This window comes from Lepisma saccharinum, chromosome 5 (genome assembly GCF_977018435.1).
Source record: "Lepisma saccharinum chromosome 5, izLepSacc3.1, whole genome shotgun sequence".
Lineage (NCBI taxonomy): Eukaryota > Metazoa > Arthropoda > Insecta > Zygentoma > Lepismatidae > Lepisma > Lepisma saccharinum.
The window spans coordinates 63,122,112-63,143,956 of record NC_139233.1 but is presented as its reverse complement, the minus strand read 5'-3'; the positions used below and the strand labels follow the sequence as shown (position 1 = coordinate 63,143,956).

At 39.0% G+C, this 21,845-nt stretch overlaps 1 protein-coding gene across 2 annotated transcripts in view; it reads right to left on the bottom strand.

The window, feature by feature from the left end:
• LOC145988387 (neuroendocrine convertase 1-like) overlaps positions 1-21,845 on the bottom strand; it is a 145,850-nt gene that overhangs the window by 99,055 nt on the left and 24,950 nt on the right. For both annotated transcript variants that reach the window (XM_083123266.1, XM_083123267.1), the window contains exon 3: positions 20,445-20,549. In XM_083123266.1, the coding sequence (XP_082979392.1) occupies positions 20,445-20,549 (105 nt within the window). The remainder of the gene's footprint in view (positions 1-20,444; positions 20,550-21,845) is intronic.

Below are 21,845 nucleotides of genomic sequence, written 5' to 3'. Positions count from 1 at the left end.
TTTTGCAATAATAAATAAACACATAGCACGCCGTGCTTTAGCAATAATGCCCTTGATCATAGCCGTTCCCGCTTTCGCAATACAGACTTTTCATAAGCTTTCTCATATAAATTTCATCATATCATCACTCATCCTCATCGCCGTGATTAGCCAAAGTGGCAGAAAACGACGTAAATAACCTAATTCAATCAATTGAGCATTCAACACTTTCGAATCTGCCCCCCCCCCCCACAAATGCTTTGTGTGAGCCTGACATAAATCTTCTTCAAATCAACATGTTTTCGTTGCTGAAATGGCGACCCTCGGAAGAAGTTTCACCTACGTAGGTGACGTCACAGCAGGCCTGTAGCTATACGGAGCAGAGGGGCAACTGCCCCCCCCTGTAAAAAATACAGAATACATATCTACCTGGAATTCTCACTAATCTTTACAATTTGATCCTGTATTACTCTAGCAACATTACAAAGACATTTATTGATTTTGTGATTTATGAAGGTGTGTGGGATTCCGTATAATGTCGGATCAGGATTTGGGGAATAAAATCTCTTCCAGATTCAAACTTCGGGAAATGATTTATCAATTTTCTGTATGTAGAACAGTTGTGATATTTTGAGTAGTCTTGTATTAAAAGTGCCTAATGTATTTGGACGTTTTTCTTGGATGTGTTGCTAAGAAGTTTGAACAGCATCATTTTTTGTTTCCCAAGTCTACCTTTTGGTAATAGCGATTCATGTGATAGAGAGAGGGAGTGACGTGAAATTGATGAAGAGACACTCACAAACAGTGCTGCAACCACAGGGGGTAGGGGCATTGTCCCCCCCAATCTTGAACGGAAGTCCAATCTGGGAGGGGGCAAACATTGAAGTAAAGAAACATGACTAGCAGAATCTAAGTATAGTAGAACAAAATGGATACTCAAGTTGGAATTAGTTTTCAAGTGTTTCTTGCTATTTTCCTCCAGACGGCCAAGGGCACTTGCAGGGGACAAAGAGGGGCAATTGCTCCCTCGATTTCAATTTTTGTTTACAAATAAAAGTACATTTCGTAAAATTTTCGATATCTACTATTCTTATAGTCCCACGTTCAGAGCTATAGCTAGGGGACGGCGGGAGTCAGCCCTGGGAGCCAAAACGATCTAAATAAAAAAATGTTAAAGAGAATGCCATGTTCGCCGTGAAATTTGTTGCGCCCTATTAAATAAATATTGTTTTCAGTTTGCAAATATTTGATACTAAAGATTTTCCTGCTCGCTTCGATCCCAATATGATTATTTTCTGTAATGCATTCTAAATTACCCGAGAGAGAGGTAAGGCCAGATATATATACTTCAGACTGTTGCTGCTTAAATGCATGAACAATTCTTTTGAGGAAATGGAGCGTTCACATTTGAGAGACAATTTGGCGGATGAATTGACCATGTAATGTATTTAAATTTTATATATATATATATATATATATATATATATATATATATATATATATATATATATATATTAAGGAAACTTTGAATACGTACACAATTTAGCGTTAACATGTTGCATATGTGTTTTCTTATTTTATGTCCCTCTATGTTACATATGTTTAAAATATATGTTGTATACATGAAAGTTATACTTGTCATATGTACAAAATAATAATGTTCGTAATTATTCTGTCCTTGAAAAATACGGTTTGTGTGCTTGTTTTCCATTATTAGCTAATATGAAATTGAACGTGTTGGAAAAATATTTCAAATAATTTGTTCAAACACAAATGCTTTAGCACCGACTTCTATCCCCTTTTGCATGATTTACGACGATAATAACGTCTTGTAATGCTACTATTATTACTACCATTACCACCACTATATTACTATTATTATTATTGGCACGTTTGTCCTGGTACTTGACCCCCTCTCCAGATAAAAAATTGTGGTTTCGCCTCTGCTCACAAAGAAGACTCATGCCCAGGCTCGAACCTGGAACCCCTGGCTTCGCAGTGTGTTATGTAACCATCCTACCATGTAGGTCGGCTAGTGAAAGATGTAGGACAGCTTACTGGCTCAAATTATTATCAAACACGATGAAAATGTGATAGTGTTTCACAATTATTATTTCGGTTAGAAAGCGATAAAATTTGTAGTTCGATAGGGTTACACTAAGCATCTTATGGAGTGTAAATATCAATTTCAAATCTTATGAATCATTTCTCTATGCAAACGCATCAAATATGGTAAGCAACATAGGTGTGTGTTATGGTATCCATTTTATAAAGGAAAAGTTAAGTTTTAACCCTGACTGTTTGCATGATATCGTTTCAATAGCATGTTATATATTGCTCTCAGAATTTTAAACGGCAGTAAAAATAAATGACATTTGCAACTACGAAGCTTACAATGGGATTGCATTCATTAAGGACAGAAGATGCCTATTTTGATTCCTTGTAACATCGAAAGTTGAATTAGAGGCGCAAATAGTGACTGAGAAAAGTTGCTTGCATTGATGTCCTGCACACACTGTGAAAGTTGTCGATGTTATCAGGCGGCACCTTATGAATATAGGTTCAAGAAAATGACAAGTAGAAAAAAGCTGCAGTGAAATAAATACGATTGAAAATCTCTCAAATTACATTCTATTTATTTTCTTATATTTATAATAATAAATTGTGTCTGTAGCAGAAGTTGTCTGTTAAACCTACCTCAGGCACAACCTAATTTTTTGACAAATAATTATGTCAACTCTTCTGCTATGTAGTGGATTCTCCTAATTTTATTCATATATCTTAAGCCATTGTGTGACTGGTAAAAATTAGTATCAGAATAAAAATCCCTGATATTTGGGGTTTGTACTCTTCTGCTCAAAAAGTGGTGACGATAAGCTGCTCAGAGACTTCGTGCCGCGGAAATGGGGTAAAGCGAAGGAGGCCCCTTATATCTTTCGGTTTCCTACCATAGTCATTAAGGAAGGTATTTTTCAAAATGTAAAGAGGATACAGCATTTCCCTCGATAAAACTTGATAAAAATATGAAATATTAATGATGACAGTGTAATCCAAGAAGTCGCTGATCAATCAAGGGATTCCTATTGGTTTGTCAGGTGTCAACACAATATTTTGCAAAATGGTTAACGTAGGCAAAGATTGTCTGAAGTGATGCAAGAGTCTTTCATTTGAAGCAAATAGAATCCATGGTGGACTAAGGGACCCATTTTAATGTTTTAGCAAGTAGGCCTAAAAAAAATGTAAATGTTTAAACAATTCATCAAAGTGTAGATAATATGTAACCATTGTTATTTAATTAATTCTATTTTTCTTGCCTAACACAACACAATGGTGTTCTTGGATTCTCGTTAGATTCCTTTGTGCGTAAAAATCTTGCATACTGGAAACTAGAGGAAAACATTATGAAGCACGATTTATAAACGTCTTCCTTAATCAGTTCTGCAGAGAAGCCCAAAGCTGTTGGTACATATTAATCGTGTATTAACATTATTGACCTGTAAATGTAACGTAGATACAGTCCCGATTAGCCTATTTATGTTAAACTTTATCTTTGAATTCTTTGGTAGTCCGAAAATGTCATTATCGAAATATTGTTATTTGATGTTGCTCGAACTTTTTTTGTTCGTTGGAGTTTCAAGATATCATCCTTTTCCTGTTACTTATCACTTTTGGAGGAGGGGGAGGGGGGCATCTTCCAATGCAACACAATATATTAAAAATTTGCTCCCTCTAGGATTGACTTCGTCCCCCTACTAAAAATTCCTGGCTACGGGCCTGCGTCACAGAGAAACTGGCTCTGGCGGGATTGTAAACACGAGAGTTGGGGGAAGAAAATGCCTGTAGGACCTTCAAAAGCGGGCCAAACCTGAATCAGATCCGCGAGCAGTTTGGGCATCGGGGGGGGGGGGGTAATGGTTGCGGTCGTAAACTTGGGAACATTACGACAGTGAGTGAGTCCTAACTCAAGGTTACCCCCCCCCCTCCTCCTCGAAGCCAATGCGTCGCTATTTTTCCACAGAAGATTTGAATCTGAAACCTGCGAAGATTGACATAACAGCTACTGAAGGCAGCCACGAAAGCTCAATTGATCATGATAATTAGAGACAGTGGCGTAGTGGCCGCCCGGCAATGCAGGGTGTGGCGAGGTGTAGAACCAGCCCCGCAATATTCTTTCTCTCTCTCTGCTTCTGAAATTTTATATAGCTTAGAAATTCAACAGGAAGTGTCGCTTATGAAATAATTTAATTTACAAGACAGAAATCTGGTTTCCAGTAACATATGATACGACATCTTCGATAATAAGCAGGGGCGTTCTGGTTCGGCCAAAGGGGCCCGGCTAACTTAACATATGTCCCCCTCCGAAATGCAGAATTAACTTCCTTGCTCGCAGGTGGACATCTATAGGAAAAATCCCATATCTCATAACTAGACCTCGGATTTTTAGATTCTAAAAATCCTGAAATAGGTCCTAAAAATCTTAAGTTAGGCTCGAAAAATCCTAAAATAGGTTCGAAAAACCCTAAAATAGGTTCTAAAAATCAGTGACGTGCAGTGACGTCGACACTTGGAGTAGCAATGAGTGGCGTGCCCAACGGGTCATAATCCCCCCCCCCCTTTTTAGGGCCCGGTATTCCTAAAAGAAGAACGTCAAATACAGGAAAAATTGCAAAGTTAGGAATGACTACAAAAAATTGTACACATAACTTCCACCCACTTTCGAAAATCAAAAACGATTTGATTTGACTACTGAGCCAGAGATGCCGGGTTTCAATCTCGGCTTGGCAATGGGTGGTGATCTTTGTGTGTCCCTTGCCCTTCATCAATTTTATCATATCGTCTTCGCGATTAGCCAAATATGGCGGAAAGCGAAGTAAAATAAACTAAATCAAACAATCAATCAATCAATGATTTGATTTGATTCGCTTTTTTATACATTTGTTTAATCGCGAAGATGATGCGACAAAATTAATGACACCCATGTCCAGGTAGGGGTTCGAACCAGGAACTCCTGGTGTTGTAGCGCGCTGTGGTAACCACTCCCCCACGGTTGGTTGATTTGATGGTTGATTTGACGTTTTAAGTCCACTTTACACACAGAAAGGCTAATCGGGACTAGACCTATAGTTTAATGTGGGATACGAACCACTATAGGCCTCCATCGGGTACAGATCCGGTCGGCCGACAACAAAACATGTGAGGAAGGCGCTAACCATTCGGATACGTGGGTATCGGTAAAGCAAACTGCATTTTTCCTGAGTAGTAATTTTCAGTTGAATTTTTGAAATACCATTCGTTTTTTAAAAAATTTTGCATTGCTTGATTTCCATAATTTCTCACGATCTCGTTACTGAAGGATCCGGGCTCGAGCCCTGGCCTGTGCATGAGTGTTTATTTGCAACCACTCTTCACTCGTTTAATTTAATCAACGTTCATCGTCATGGCAGAAATTAGGTAAAGCGGTGGAAGAGAGAAGAAAATACAAATAATTTCCTCCCAGTGCATCTGCAGGGCACTGTGAAATCAGGATCCTAGAATTCTCTGTTTATGATTGTCCCTCACGACTTTCCAAGCTCTTAGCTACTTATTCCGATTAAATCTGTACAGCTAGAAAAAGCGATGGGTAACAAAACACAACTTTAAACAAACCATTTTTCTACTTTCTTCAATGATATTCATTTGGCCTTTTGAGTTCTGGGATACATTTTTTCATTTCTAATTTTCTCATTATCCACTGCAGGCAGAGTACAACACATAAGAACAAGAATGCACGCTCGTCACGAATCCCGGCCTGAATTGTTCTTTGCGAGGTCCCTTCATCAATTTCATTATATCATCACTCATCCTCATTTTCGCTATAACCAAATGTGACAGAAAAGCGAAGTAAAATAAACCAACAACAAGAATTAGAACGAGCGTTCACTTTCCCAAATAAATAAATCCGTATTTATGATTGTTTAGCTTATCCATTTTTTTATTGGAGGCCAAGAGATTTGTATATTTTAATAAAACACTACTAAAACGAGATCAAGAGATAGTGTGAGCACTTATTTGTTATTTAACCATTATATATTCCATATTTTAAAAAAAAGCATAAAATTTTGTCTGCACAGAAGACGTTCCAATTGCATAAATGATAAAAGCACATCCCATAGTATACATACATATTGTACAACGTGTAAAAAGTAGTGTAAATACAGAAGACAGAAGTACTGCAGGAAAAATTCCCCTTAGTTCTTTAGAGGATTTCAAAGAAATCGAAGGGAAACCAATCCCCTATCTGTCCTATAGGAGATAGACTGGAGGACCTGAAAGCACAGGCTTTCAACCATTGCAGCGGGGGCGAGGGGGCAAGGGAGGTAGAGGCAGAAATCTTCCCTTTCGAAAACCCGTTTCTACCTGGAACTGTGAGGCGGAAAAAGAGCGAGCTAAGCCGCTGAACGCACCGAGGGACGAGAAGCGGGTGAAAAAAGTGTTGCATATAAACTGTGGCTTCAACAAAACAATAAATATTGTGATTTGAAAATAATTTGAGATTTGAGATTGATTGATCTATCTCTGCTAGACTAGCTACTCCTCAGTGCACGTCACTGCTAAAAATCCTGAAATAGGTCCTAAAAATCTTAAGTTAGACTCGAAAAATTCTGAAGTAGGTTAAAAAAAAAACTTAAAATAGTTCAAAATTTCTGAATACTGCTGATTAGGTATAGTCACCGGCAATGAAAATGGGACACATATATCCTGAAATACGCACTATCTTGCATAACGTTATGTGTGTTGCCTAACCCTACGGCGATGGCAGAACTCAACATTGGAAATTTGCTATTAAATTCCACTCATCGCCGTATAGTTTAGGCACCAATCTGTTTTCATGTTATCCACAGTAAAACTCCGCAATTTTGTCTGTGAGGATCATCTTATATTCTGAAAATCTTACAACAAAAATATAGTGAGTGGTGAAAACTTCAATGCTGAAATGTTCGTTTGCAAGGCGTGAATGCCACAAAGCATGGAAGTGACGCGAAAGTGAGCAAGACCACACAGATCAGACCACTTTGTATTGCACAGGTAACAGTGTAACCTAAAATAGGTTCTAACAAGCAAAAAAGGTTTTTAGGCACTAAAAAACTTTTGTTGCGTTTTTTAACGAAACGCTGACATAACTTATTATTTCTTGCATGAATCCAGTATAAAAAGATCCAGTTACTCAACCAGTCGTTGCTTTGTTGCTGCACAATATAAAGAATTAAATTTGATAAATCATGAAGTTTTATCACTAATTTTAATTTTACGTGTGGTATTTGAATGTAACTTCACATCAAATATTTTCAAGATGGCTCTAAGCCTTTTTATATTCAAATAAGAGCTGAAAAAAACTCTAAAATAGTTTACACCTGTTCCATGTTACTTCAAAGTGGTCCCAAAACTCAGTTTGATGTGGAGTCGAATTATCCCTTTGCCCTAAGGGTTCACAGCGTATGGGTTAAATGTTACCATTAATTGGTGGGCATTTTGTGAAGTTCATTTTTCTTCCATATTGAAATTCTGTGGACATTTCCTTCTTTCCAGTGTGTTTTTATTTTATGATCTACAGTGCTCGAAGTGGATACTCCTATAGCTGGTATGCTTGGTCGAGGAGGATTGGATTGATTTGGTGTTTTAAGTCCACTTTATGCACAGTAAGGCTAATCGGGAGTGGACCTACAGTTTAAAGTGGGATCCGAACCACTTGTGCCTCCACCGGGTATCGAACCCGGGACCCCTTGATTACAAGGCGACGACGCTACCACTGCGCCATCAGGGAGGCCTCTTGGTCGAGGAGGGTCTTTGTGTAGATCAGCATGGAGACAATGAAGAAGTGGGGGATGCTTATGCAAATTATCCTAGCAGGAGGGGATGGTTAATGGAAATGTACATAACTGGGGGAAAAGCACCCCTCTGCACTCCTTCTCCACACTGATGATCTATTATTAATATAAAAAGGTCTTGTTTCATGAAATATATCGAAAAGAAATGCTATTGTTGAAATTATTATTAATAATGTCCACTATTATTAAAATTGAAATCCTTTTCGGAATTCAGTCTTTCCGATCGACTATCATTGAGTGACGAATTTTCAGTGAATGAAGTCCCATCACCGCCCTATTACCCGTCTTTCAAGGCTGGAGTTCCGCCATATTTCCTTCTACTAGATTTCAATTGAACTTGTGATGCTGGGTTAACACTAGAAATCTAGAGGTCCAGTTCAACCCCCAAAACAGAAATGAGCACATTGTTGAATACATTAGTTACTATTAGTATTAGAAGGCTAATGTGAGGGGATTACTTTATATCATACATTTTAGTCCGATGAGAAGGTCCGTAAAATGCAGATAGATACCTCAAAAATTTTTAGATCCAATTTGTGCAATTGAAAACAATATTGATTTATTAGTGCGCAATTAATTTCCCTGGACGCCATGGCATTCTCTCTTTTACAACTTTTTTTAGATCATTCGTGCCCAATGGCTGGCTCCCGCCGCCCCTCTGAACTTGATGAAAACAAGAATAGCAGATAATGCGAGCGAAACAAGGAAGAAATATTTTACAAAATGAATTTTTATTTGCATAAAATTTGAAATCGAAGGGGTAATTGCTCACATTAGCCCCTGTCCCCCCTGTAGTTGAGTCACTGTATAATGCAGACATATTTAAGCAATATATGTTTACTTTGGATACTTTAGGCTCACTGCCATTGTTAGTCAACCTTATTCTGCACAGTTGCTCGACTAACCTTGTGTTAATGCGAATACCACGCACCCTTCCCCCTTCCATCCAAACCGATTCTAAAGGCATAAGAGATAATGTTTTATTTCAACCCTATCGCCGCGATCACCCACAGGTAGGTAGAAAACCTATACATAATAACCAAAACTAAAAATCAATAACAAGTCAATCAAACGATAGTTTAAAGTGGGATCCGAATCACTATGTGCCTCCACCAGCAGGCACGTATCCAGGAATTCCTTTCGGGGGGGGGCTGAACATCATCTCTTTAAGATATATAGATAGAACCTCACAATTGTATGTTTAAGGCCTGTGGTGGCGATTGGGTTCCAAAACGGGGGGGGGGGGTGCAAGGAAAGTTTACTTTCTCTTGGTAGACAAGGCCTAGGAATAAGAGGCAAAAAAATGGGGAGCAACTATCCAGTAAATGGTTGCCACTGTTTAAGGCTGCCATTTTAATCAACGTGAAATCGGAACGTTTTTTACCACTCGACTCCCCTCTTTCCATGCATTAACATTGTGTACCAGTACCATCTGAGTGTGTGTGTTTGTCCAGTTCTTCTCATCAGGCATCAACACATCTATGGTGCCTGAGTGTTTTTAAGAAGCCGTTACACATGCACGGGATGGACAATCCACTCGACAATGCAAGATTGAAACTGTGGGCTGCGAGTTGGACGCAGACAGTTCTCGAATATTTCTCTCTGATTCGAGCCTGAACACCACTACTGTGTCTTGTCCTCCCATGTTTGCAGCTCTTATAAAAGCCGAACCCCACTAAATTGTTCATATTCAGGCCTCTAAAAAACCTTCTGTTCCCAACACATCTAATGTTTCGTCTCCCAATATGATCAAATGCTTACTTATTTATTTCTATTGACGTGCCGAAGGGAGCATTGGTGGGGTCATAACCCCATTTGATCCAGTATTCCTTAAAACAAAAAAAAAACTTCAAAGACAGGAAAGGATGGCAAAATGAGGACTGACTACCAAAAATAGTATTCGTAACCCTTCTCCCTACCGATAATCCTGGGAACGCCATTCTTTATCTCGGACACATTTTTTTAAAAATCAACTCACCAGAAGTTTTTATCATTTCGTATTCGAGACTTAAGTAAAGTCTTCCTGCAGGTTTGGATTTTATCCTTTAGAGTGCTTTCGCCTGCCTTCGTACCTAACCTTAACAAAGCCCTAATTTTCCATCCTTGTGACTTGGATCTTCACGACTTGAGTAGATTTCAGACCGAAGTGATACGCGATACATGACGTATGGAATGAGCCAATGAACAAAACGTTTCACACCGTAGCGACACAAAAGGCCTCACAAACCAACGTTCGACTTGTGAAATCCTCGGGCAACACAGTGTGAAAACTCCATCAATAGGCCACGAGCAGCAGCTCGTGTTGACCACCGAAGAAAAATGTCTCCTCAACCGGTGGGAATGCCCATCAGTTTTCTTCTTTCTCCTTTATTTTCTGTGCTTGTTAATAAAACAGGTAACATCTTACAATTTGACATACACAGAACATGTACTATGTAGCCTATACATTTTAGCGCAAGCTCAGTCGAAGTCAAGGGTGGCTCGTGGATCAGTTGGTAGAGCAATGGCATGGTGTGCCAGAGCCCTGATTCGGGTACTGGTAGAGCCTGCAATTTCCCTTAAAATAACTACATAGGCAACATCTTCTTGTTTCTCTTCTCGACATTCATGAAATTTTCGGCTGTCCCTTCATGGTAGTTAAGTATTTGTGTGTGTGTGAACCCAGTAGGCTTAAACAAATTTATTTCTTTTATGCCATGAAATTCTCGGACTGCATACATGAAATTTTGTTCGGGCACAACTAAATCATCACTCAAAACTTTGATTTTCAGTTGATCTGTGAAGCATATTTCTGTTTTAATAAACCTCTGAAATATTCGCTTTAGAGAGAGAGACACCTTCGATCTCTTCGGCCCTCGACCTGAACTAGCTGCACTACACTGAGGCTCCGAAAGTTCCGCTGTCGTCAATGTCTTCAGCTTTGGACCCGAACTAGTAGACTTCGTTACTTTACGATATTCAGTCTTTTTTATTTTCGAATCACTAGATCTTACAAAGCAAGCAATGGACACTCACAGATCACTAATCGACTGTATGAATTGCCATACTCTGGAAATTCTGAAGTCTCATTAACCGATTCTGTTGTACAAATCAACTGGTAAATTGAAGCCGCATATTTATATCCTCATTATATTCTAGAACGTTCCGCAGATAAAACGATTCGTTAATATGGCCAGTAGTTCGACTCCTCTTATTCAAGAACGTTCCCTCTCGTGCTTTCCAGAGATTAAAAATTACAACGAATCGTCCTACTAGTTGCTCTACCTTTGTTGTGCAGCTTCTAAAAAGTTTGCTGCGACAACACCAAAAGCACAAGAATGGTTTACGTGCAATATTATCAACAAAAGGGTTATATAGAACATTCTCCGTCTTTATAATTAAGAATCTCCTTCAATTATCGTCACAGTATTCAAGAATACAAAAACATAATTTTATGTAGTGTAAACTGAACATTTCCTGTTTGTGTGTATGTGTGTGGGAGGGGGGCTCAAGTACCCTGATCCCCACCTTGGATACATGCAATTGACAATAACAGGGTTATAGAACATTCTCCGTCTTGTCTTTATAATAATGTATCTCCTTGAATCGTCACATTATTCAAGAAGACAAAAACATAATTTTATGCAGTGTAAACTGAAAAATTTCCTTAAGGGCCGGCTCGAGCCCTCTGATCCCCACCTTGAATACATGATATTAACAATAATAAGGTTATAGAACATTTTCCGTCTTGCCTCTATAATTATTACTCTTAAATTATCATCATATTATTAAATCTCCAATAACCTAACGAAATGTGAAAAATTTTACTGACGGGGGCTCGAGCCCGCTGATCCCCATCTTGGATACGTGCTATTAACAATAACAATGTTATAGAACGTTCTCAGTCTTGCCTCGATAATTATTTTTCTCCTCAAATTATCGTCACATAATCCAAAAAGCCAATAGCCTAATTTTATCTAGTGTAAACTAAAAAATTTCCTGGGAAGGGGGCTCGAGCCCATGATCCCCATCTTGGATACGCGCTATTAACAGGGTTATAGAACATTCCCCGTCTTGCCTCGATAATTATTTCTCTCCTTAAATAATTGTCACATTATTCAAGAAGCCAAAAACCTAATTTTATCTAGTGTAAACTGAAAATTTCCTGGGGAAGGAGGCTCGATCCCCCTGATTCCCAACTTGGATACGAGCTATTATCAATAATATAGTTACAGAACATTCTCCGTCTTTCTTCCATAATTAATTATCTTCTTAAATTATCCTTATTTTATTTTATTTCACACCACAAGGAACCAAAAACCTCATTTTATCTAGGGTAAACTGAAAACTTTCGGGGAGGGGGGGCTCGAGCCCCCTAAGCCCCCTCCTTGGATACGTGCCTGTCCACCAGGTATCGAACCCGGGACTCCTTGATTGCAAGGCGAAAACGTATTCACGGCGCAATCGAGAAGGCAGTTATAAATATCTGATACATAAAAAATATCAAATAAATTCCCTTATATGTATTAAATACTAATGTATTTTTACATGTTTAGTAATTTAAATTTATATTTAATAACATTATAAATATTAATCATATAGGCTCTTTCTTCTCAGATGCTTGGTAGAAAATTTGAAAAGTTTCATGCACATACACAATATATATGTATAGTTTGTGTATGTCTGTGTAGACCACAATCTTCTTGCGCCCCCCCCCCCCTGAAAAAAAATCAATCCTCAATGATTTCGCGCCATGGTAGGGTATGTAGCTGCCTGGCAAAGTCCTCATTCCGTAAATTCACGAACTGCATGAAATCAGAAAAAGACATATATTCCCCCTCGTTTTCAGAAAACCTGTTTCACAACCCACCCCTGTCCTTTCTGTGGTGAAGGACACTCCAGTGGGACAATGAATCTCCCCCCCTATTTACTGCGAGCAGCAAAAGAAGACGGCCGCGCCATCTACTGGCCACCGATGGAAATGCAATTTCAAAGCGCAGCGAGGTTTAAATGTAGCTTCCACTTCTATTACCTAACTTTTCTATGGTGTTAGTGTGCGAATGCTAAGGGAATAGCCAGATCCGAATACTGAAGATCTTGTTAGAGTGAAATTATTTTCGTAACATTTCTGGCTGTTATGCATTATAGCAGCTTGGGTGCGAGTCATAACTCTTGAAGGCACCAATCAAGAAGCTAGCCGCTGATGTCATCTAAACCTAGCACCTATCGCTAATCCCCTTGCACACGCTCTAAGCTGTTGATAGGCTCGCTAACAGGGGAAGGATTTATAAAATTTTGCCTCCTGGGCTATTATTTATTTTGTGCACTATTGACGTTGTTGTTGTTGTTATTATTATTAACAGTTTTGATATCGTGGTACTTCACTTCTACTAATTGCATGCTCTATGTTAATAGCACTTGTAAACTTTGAAAGACACATCTGATTTAAAGTTATTCATTAATCTTCAATAAAACAATACATTTAGATTTAACAAGGTAACACTCACCTAAAACTGTAACGCAAAAAACTTCTTCCTTCTACGTTCTTTCATTAAATAAGCAACTAAAAGGACTCTACATGTTGTTTTCATTTGCTATTATCACAATATTAAGGCATTTTAATAGTCGATGGTCTTTGGCACTTCTACCCCTTCCGTGTCTCATTTTTGTACACCCACTGGATTTATGGCTTCTAGGCTATAGCCTAGGATAGCCTAGCGGTAAATCCCCCCATGCTCGCTAGCTAGTTGAAGATGTTACCAAAATGATCAGACTCGACCGAAATTCGAGTACCAAAGTTTCGGTCTCTGTTTTCCTGTAACCCGGATCCGAACATTTTGGTTATCTGTATTTCACAGTGGGCAGACATTGCTTGTGAAGATGTCGCTGAAGTTTTGAAGGATGAACGTAACGTGTGTTCAATAATTAAGAACTGTGAAGCACAGATAAACAAATTCTTATGTGTAAGCTTTGCAATTGTCTCGCGACAGAGCATGGCAGCAATTCAGCTGTAAAGCATATTAATTCAGACGAATATATAGGTGCCGCCGCATTAGGGTAAGGGCAACCCCGGTTGCTTTTTTTCGAATATTTATTTTCATCTCTAAATACCTCAGACTATTGTCATTCGACGAGTACAGTAAATTGGAAACAAATTTGACAACTGTGTAGTCCTATATACTCGATAACCTGGAAGCTGAGCCTATAAGCTGTTTCTTTTAAGTGGAGCAATGCAAACAAAGATTCCCTCATACCGTCAGTATTCGAAAACGTGATATCTTCCATAGCTACTGATGCAAAGATTGCAGTGACTTTACCGGGTTCAACGTGCTCTATCTAAAGCATGTTCGGCGAAAGAATAAGCTTCAAAATTCTGTTTGTCTTTTTCGTCGAAAGCCAGGGAGGGTCACATGAACAGCTAAACCAATCGGCTTTGTCCAGTTCCCGTGGTATGGGGAAATTCTCGTGGTATTCTACGTTGCCAAATGTTTCGTTTCGAGTCGTTTTCAAAACCGGTGGCATCCTCAACAAGGCCAACTACGGTGAAGCCTAATGGTTGACGCCGTGTATCAACACCGGCTCCTCCCCCCTCCTTGAAACTCCCACAACGGCGAAAAGTCTGAGTTTCCTGACCCGGTGGAGGCCCATAGTGATTTGGATCGCATTTGAAACTGTATTTCCAGTCCCGATTAGCCTATGTGTGGATAAAGTGAACTTTAAACAAATCAAATCAATCTGGGTTTCCTGAAGTTCATTCCTTGGCCGGTCGGGCTTTAGAGATCTTTCAGCACCATGCGACGCTTGAAGATATGGTTAAGATCAACCATGTCGCATGATCGACTTTCAGGATTGTATATGTTAGGCGTTCAGCGACTGAAAGTGCAAAGTGATCAAACTCGCATTCTAGAGTGAATGACTTATTTGGCAGAGAGCCGAGGCGAGGCGTCTCCCGTTTTTGTTCCGGGAATCGCTACGTTGTGTCGCCTTCTGCAAGCAATGTGCGAATTAACGGCGTGTGGGGGGATGCCGGTGATTTCCTCCCCCACACAAAAATGTATCCCTGGTAAAGGAAAAGTTATTTATATCCTTCCAAAAATGAAAGCACAATACATCCAACCCAAAAAGCTTAATTCGTTCAATATCAAGTGAAGGAAGTGTTAACTGCTCATATTTTTATAATGTGTTCATATATTTAGCTTTGTGCTTAGTGTTTATCAAATGAAACGTACCTGCTTTTCCCTGACATTGACCGCCCCTCCTGCCAAAATTCCTGGCGGCGCACATATGCAGGCGAACACAAAAAATACGATGAAAACGTGCTTTATCAAAACAAGATTTGATTGTGCATTGTTTTCAGGATGAGAAGAAATAAAATTATGTCTCCGACTGATATGCTCTCTTAAGTGGTAGAATATGAAAATATGACTGTCTCATCTCGTCTCAAAATTTTACATTATACTTTTCGAGCTAACGAGTTTTGCTTCGACTTTTCTGTTGGAGTACTAATCTGCTCTTGAGGCATAAGCGAACGTTGCTTTCGTCGATTGCACTCAAATGTATACCTCTTTTCCACGTTGTACATTCTGAGCTGCATTTTTTCAAGCTAATTAGTCATTAGAATCCTCTGTGAAATTAGTTTTGTGTCGTCCAACTGTGTTTGTGATTTTCCCCTCATCCATGTTATCGTCATTCGTTGCTACCCTCGTGTTCAGCCAAAAGCGGCAGAAAAGCGGTGAAAAATAAACTGAATCAAACCAACAGAATTAATTGGCTCTTTACCGCCCCTCCGACATACATGGAATGTGTGAAGAAACAAAATAACATTATATCACATTCTGAAGGGTGCGGAAAGGGTGCGGGGGTCAACTGACCCATTCAACTGCTCCTTCGCACGCTTCGTGATTAGAATATTAGCCACTTGAATTCGTTGAAACCTAAGTAGCTTTATATCCAGCGAAAGTTATTGTTCGGAAGGATGAAGAAATTAAATAATTGGCTCATTGTAGTACGTATACTATCCATGATTGTTTAAATAGAATAATCATGTCACTAGAGCATGTTCATCTACTTCTACACTAAATTCAATAGATGTCTCTGCACGACAGTGGTACGTGCTGCTCTCTCACGTACGAATGAGGAACTCTCTTCGCTTTGCACGAGGTCTCCAATGATGGCGCTCCCGATAGCGAAATGGTCAACATTCCTTTCGTTATAACATTATTATAAGTATACAGGGTGTACCAAAAGTCCCATTACCCCCCCCCCCCTTGAATTGTAGACAAACTGCAAAATGTTATTTTAACAGCATGCGTATGATGAGAGGATGGTATACCATTAAATCAGACCAATGACCACTATTTACTCCAGAGGATCTGTGTGCACACCGCCATTTTCATGGCACAGTATTATTTGCCTCCAGGTGCGATGTGAAATCCTCCGTAATATAAGATGTCAGATCTGGATTTCGGGGTGGCCATTTCAAGAGAATTCCTCAATGATGTGTTCAGATACAAACGGATTGGACGAGGATCGCCAAATTTACCAGCACCTTTAAAATGGCCACCCCGAAGTCCAAATCTGACATCTTGTGATAATGCGCTATGGGGACACATCAAACAGGAAGTCGCCCATAATCGTTATCAGACAACAGAGGAACTTCAAGAAGCTGTTCGCAGTGCGTTTGCTTCCTTCACGCCAGCCAAGTTACGGAGGATTTCACATCGCACCTGGAGGCGAATAATACTGTGCCATGAAAATGGCGGTGTGCACACAGAGTAAATGGTGGCCATTGGTCTGATTTAATGGTATACCATCCTCTCATCATACGCATGCTGTTAAAATAACATTTTGCAGGTTTGTCTACAATTCAAAGGGGGGTAATTTGGACTTTTGGTACACCCTGTATATGTTCAATTAAGAGTAGCCTATCTGCGCACAATACGAACTGAAGAAGAACTTTTTTTAAAAAAATAAAATATCCCTCTTAATCTCGAAATGTACTTATCGAGTTGCTATTTTCAAGTCCCCTTTATGTACAGTAAGGCTAATCAGAACTGGACCTACAGTTTAAAGTGGGATCCGAACCACTTTGTGCCTCCATCGGGTATCGAATCCGGGACCCCTTCATTACAAGGTGACGACGCTACCACTTGGCTATTCTTACCGAATTAAGAGTTCTGCATATACTGCGAAACCTACAAATATTCTAAATAAAAAAAAAATGCAATACAACTAGATAGATTGAAAGTCATGTTATTCCTTGTTTATTTTCATAGAGATTAGTATACCGTTTTAAAAGTTTTACATTTTCTGCATCACACTTTACTATCGTTATTATTGTAATTATTGTATTCTGCCCTTTGATCCACGTTGAACTTTCTCTTTCCAATAAAATAACGTCACGATTAGTGTTAAAAGTAACTTTCTCTGTGTTTGTATGCGGGAGCAAAAGTGGCAAGAAGTGAGGGGGCCAAGAGCCCCCTCTAATCGCATACACTGGTTATATGAGCAGCTCAAGAGGCCGAAACACGCCTGGTTTAAGAAATACAACAATTATTATTATTATTATTATTATTATTATTATTATATTGTTATTGTGTACTCTTGCACGTAAACCTTACGCATGAGTACATACAGATATTCGTTGGTTCAGGGACATACTTTCCATTTCGGACCTTACAAGTAGATCTCGGATTTTAGGTTTGTAACCTATTTTTTTCCTTTGCAGGTACGTAAATACGAAATAACAAGTTAAGTCAGCGTTTGATTAAAAAACGCAACAACTGATGAAGTGCCTAAAATAACCTATTATGCTTGTTACAACCTATTTTACATTTAAGAGCATAAATCCAACCTTTTTTATGTCTTTATATAGTTCTCAAAAATTTTCAGGATATTTACATCACGCAGAGGTATTTGCTCGGTTTGATACCGAACAATTTCAATGACTAACGTGTTTGAAACATAGGCTACTTTGTGTCGATTTCCCTGTCTTTAATGTCCATGATGTTTTCTTCAAAGCTCTAAACAATACAATGTCTGGTGTCACTTTTACATGTATGGGCCAAAGTGCAAACTTCTGATCCGCATGGTTTTGCTCACTTTCACGCCAATTTGGTGTTTTGTGGCATTCACGTCTTGGAAACTGACATTTCAGCATTCAAGTTTACATCACTGACTATGTTTTTCTTGAATGGTCTTTTGAGCATATAAGATGATCTTTACAGACAAGAGGTGAAGTTTGACTCTGGATAACATAAAGTAGATTGTTGTGTATTCATGGTGGCTACTGTGGGGCTATGATATAATTCCCAGTTTTCAAGGGTAATTTAAGAATTAATAAAACTTCACGTCTACTGAGAAAAATTCATGCAGAAGTCCCGGAGCTAATTATTCACGCAGAATTTTCGGAACTCAAGAAATTCCCAGTGAGTTGCCACCCTGGTATTGTGCAGCAAATCTCTACGTAATTTATTATTCACATCAGCAAGTAACTTTCGATAACAGCACAAGTATAGTATTAGAATAATTTGGGGCTAATTTTGAAAATAAGGTGTACAAATGAAAATTTTGTTAGAAAATTAATATTTGGTTAGTTGTACATACTACCTATTAAAATTTCTTACTGTTTATTTGAGTTGTTTTTTTGACGATTGTACCTAATCCGTATTTTTCAGGAATTTTGAACCATTTTAAGTTTTTTGGAACCTAAATCAGGATTTTTCGAGCCTAATTTAAGATATTTAGAACCTATTTTAGGATTTTTAGAGCCTACTTTTTAGAACCTAAATGTCCGAACTCTCGAGAAAAATGGAGTGCACATCTGGACAATAAACCTTTATTACTCGTTCCTGGGTTCTCGACATTTCTGAAAGATTTTCTTTTAGCACATAGTTTGTATTTAATTTTTTCTTCAATTATCACCCCCTATGTATTGTTTCGAAGATTACAACTTTCCATAGCTTGTTATATTTGATTTTATTTAAACATCACGTTGGTCTGCCATCTCCAGCATTATCAATATTTGGTAATTTTGCTTTATCTTCTATTGGCGCCATCTTTCACTGTCATCACCTTTAGCTAACTATTTGCTTTATTGCGTTAACCCGTACCATTTGCATCCCATCCGGAGAGAACCAGGTGATCCTATCCAAAACCAAAAAGTTGAATCACTTGACATAGGCTCAAAGTATTTCGGAATTCGGCCAGGCGCCTTATCTTGCAAACAAAAAAAAAAAAAAAAACTTTCACCAAGTAATTAGCCTACTGGCTTACCGAAGTTTGTTTTAAGTCCACTTTCTGCTCAGATAGTCTGATCGACACTGGACTACAATTGGAAGTGTGAATCGAAACACTACGCAATGTTCCCTTACAGGGACAAGCCGGATCGACCTGATTTTAAGGCGACATCGTTTGCACTACTGCATCGGGGAAGCCCTGTAAACTTATCGGCAAAGCGTGTTGAGAGCAATCACAATCTTCTGGGCTCGATTTCGTGTCTCAAAATTACTATCTCTTTGTGTTTTGCCCTTATCTAAAATATTTTCATCATCCATGCTCATTGCTGTGAATAATGTAACGAGATAGTATAACTGCGTAAAATGAGAACATACAAATCAATTGGTCGGAAAAATATTTCATTGGAAAAGAAAATACAAGAAGTCAAGGAAGATTCGTGTATCAAATATCGCGAAAATGATTCAAAAACATTGTATTCCGTTTAGTGTACTTGTTTACACATACAACACACTGGTATAATTTGGTTTAATTCTTGCGCGCAAACTTTTCGGGTTACTTATATCTACTTACAGTGGCGGCGATTGGGTTCCAAAACGGGGGGGGGGCAAGGTGCCAAAACTGTGGGGGGGGGGGTCAAAGGCAGTATATTTCCCTTTGTAGATAAGGTTTAGCATAGTGCGGGGGGAGAAAGTGGCGAAAAGTGGGGGACAACTACCCCCCTTGCCCCCCCCCAATCGCCGCCACTTTCTACTTATGATATCTACTTATTGGATCGCAGATTAAAATAACGGAAATTATAATTGCATGTGTTTGTTTGTTATTCTACGAATCTCTTCTGCCTCTGTGGACTAATTGAGCAAGACTGTGATAGCTTTAATTCTTCTCATCTTACAGGGAAAGTCACATAACTTTTCTTAGGACTGCTTTATATGGAAATGTATTTCTTCACGGTTAAATAAAGCTTACTTTGCAAAGGTAAATAGTGAAAGTGAGCAAGCATCATGTAATTACTAAGGAAGAGTGACTGAACTTAAATTTCTATTTAAATATAAAGCAGTAACATAAATCATATCGTGTGAAAAGTCACGTAGTCCTGTAACGTACCATACAGGCAATTAGTGATTATAGCGATACGAACCTACACATTCTCGTCCTCGACCATACGGAAGCGATGTGATCAGTACCATCCTTCGGCCGTATGTAGCTACTCGGGTTGATTAATTGTTCAATGACATTGTCGGTAAAATTCCTACCTGAGATCAACCACCTCGGAAATCAAACTTGTGTCTCCCATGTGTCAGTCAGATGCCGTAGCCACTGGACCACGGCGGTAACCAATGTAGTTTTGGAAACAAGTATCTCGAGCGGGGACGATGTACTTACCCTCGCATCTTTCGCTAATCTCTGCGTCAGCCTCTGCGAGTCTCTCTTGTGCACTTCGGGATGGTCCATCTTCAGCATCCGGTATGTGTCCGGGAAGAATTTCACCTGCAAACGAAACAGTGGCAGCTATTAACAGGGGGAAATTTATAAAATTTGGACCTCTAAGCTATCCTTTGTTTTTGGCCCTCCCTACATTATTATTATTGTTATTATTAACAGTTTTGTTATCATAGTACCAGTAATTGCATGCCCTGTAATAATAACACTTGTAAACTTTAAAATAAAGACCATCTGATTACCAAAAATTCATTAATTTTATAAAGCAATACACTTAAATTTAACAAAAGATACACTCACCTAAAACTGTTTCCACACTGGTTGAAAATATGGTTATGATGTATTATTTTAAGGCTAGAAGCTCCAAGTCTTTCATAAAGGGCTTGATATGTTGTTTTATTTTGCTATATTACGTATCACAATATTAAGGAATATTAAGAGGTCGTTGTCATTTCTGCTTCTTCAACGTCTCGTTGTTGTGCGCCCACCGCTCTCTGGGCTAGTGGCCTCTAGGCTATAGCCTAGATTAGCCTAGTGCCAAAAACAAATATCCCCTGGTTATTAACACCTAATATCTGTTTTGTTGTTATATGTTCAACATTCTATTTTCTTTGAACCGAATCGTGCTATCAACAAATTCCACTTGAATGTGAAGTATCAAAGTTTTTACATTTTTTTGGGGGGGAAAGTAGTGTCAATGTGTAGCCATGTAGGCCTTCCCGATACCATGGTGATAATATAGTTGCCTTGTAATCGAGAATCACGGGTTCGATACCCGGTGGAGGCAAAAGTGGTTTGGATTCCACTTTAAACTATAGATCCAGTTCCGTTTAGCCTATTTGTGCACAAAGTGGAATTAAAACTCAATGCGAAAAACGCGCCCATGTCGTTCTCGGCAGCGAAGTGGTGTGTACCCTGGTTAAAACACTGATATATCATTATATTTATCCCATTATTCATACTCGTCGTCGCGATTGACCAGAAAGATAGAAATACAACGTACAATAATCGAAGTTGAAAGAAATAAGGAAAGATAAAGTATTAAAGTACTGTAGTGGAACCATAGGAAAACAGCCTGCGCAGTCCCACGACTCCAGAGCATCGTTCTCCAGCGTGGAGGGGAGTGGCAGTGTGGAGCAGGCTTCCTTACGGCACGAATTGAACCTATGGAAGGGATGGTGCGCGGAGACTTTTGGCCGAAGGTTTATTTCCTTGTGGTCGCTCTGAAACCGATTAGTATTTAGATTATCATGGCCGTGTGCACGAACGAAGATCAAATTTTAAACTCGGATCGGGAAAGGATCACTGGAAAATTCCATTGCACGAAGACGCTTCAACACTTGA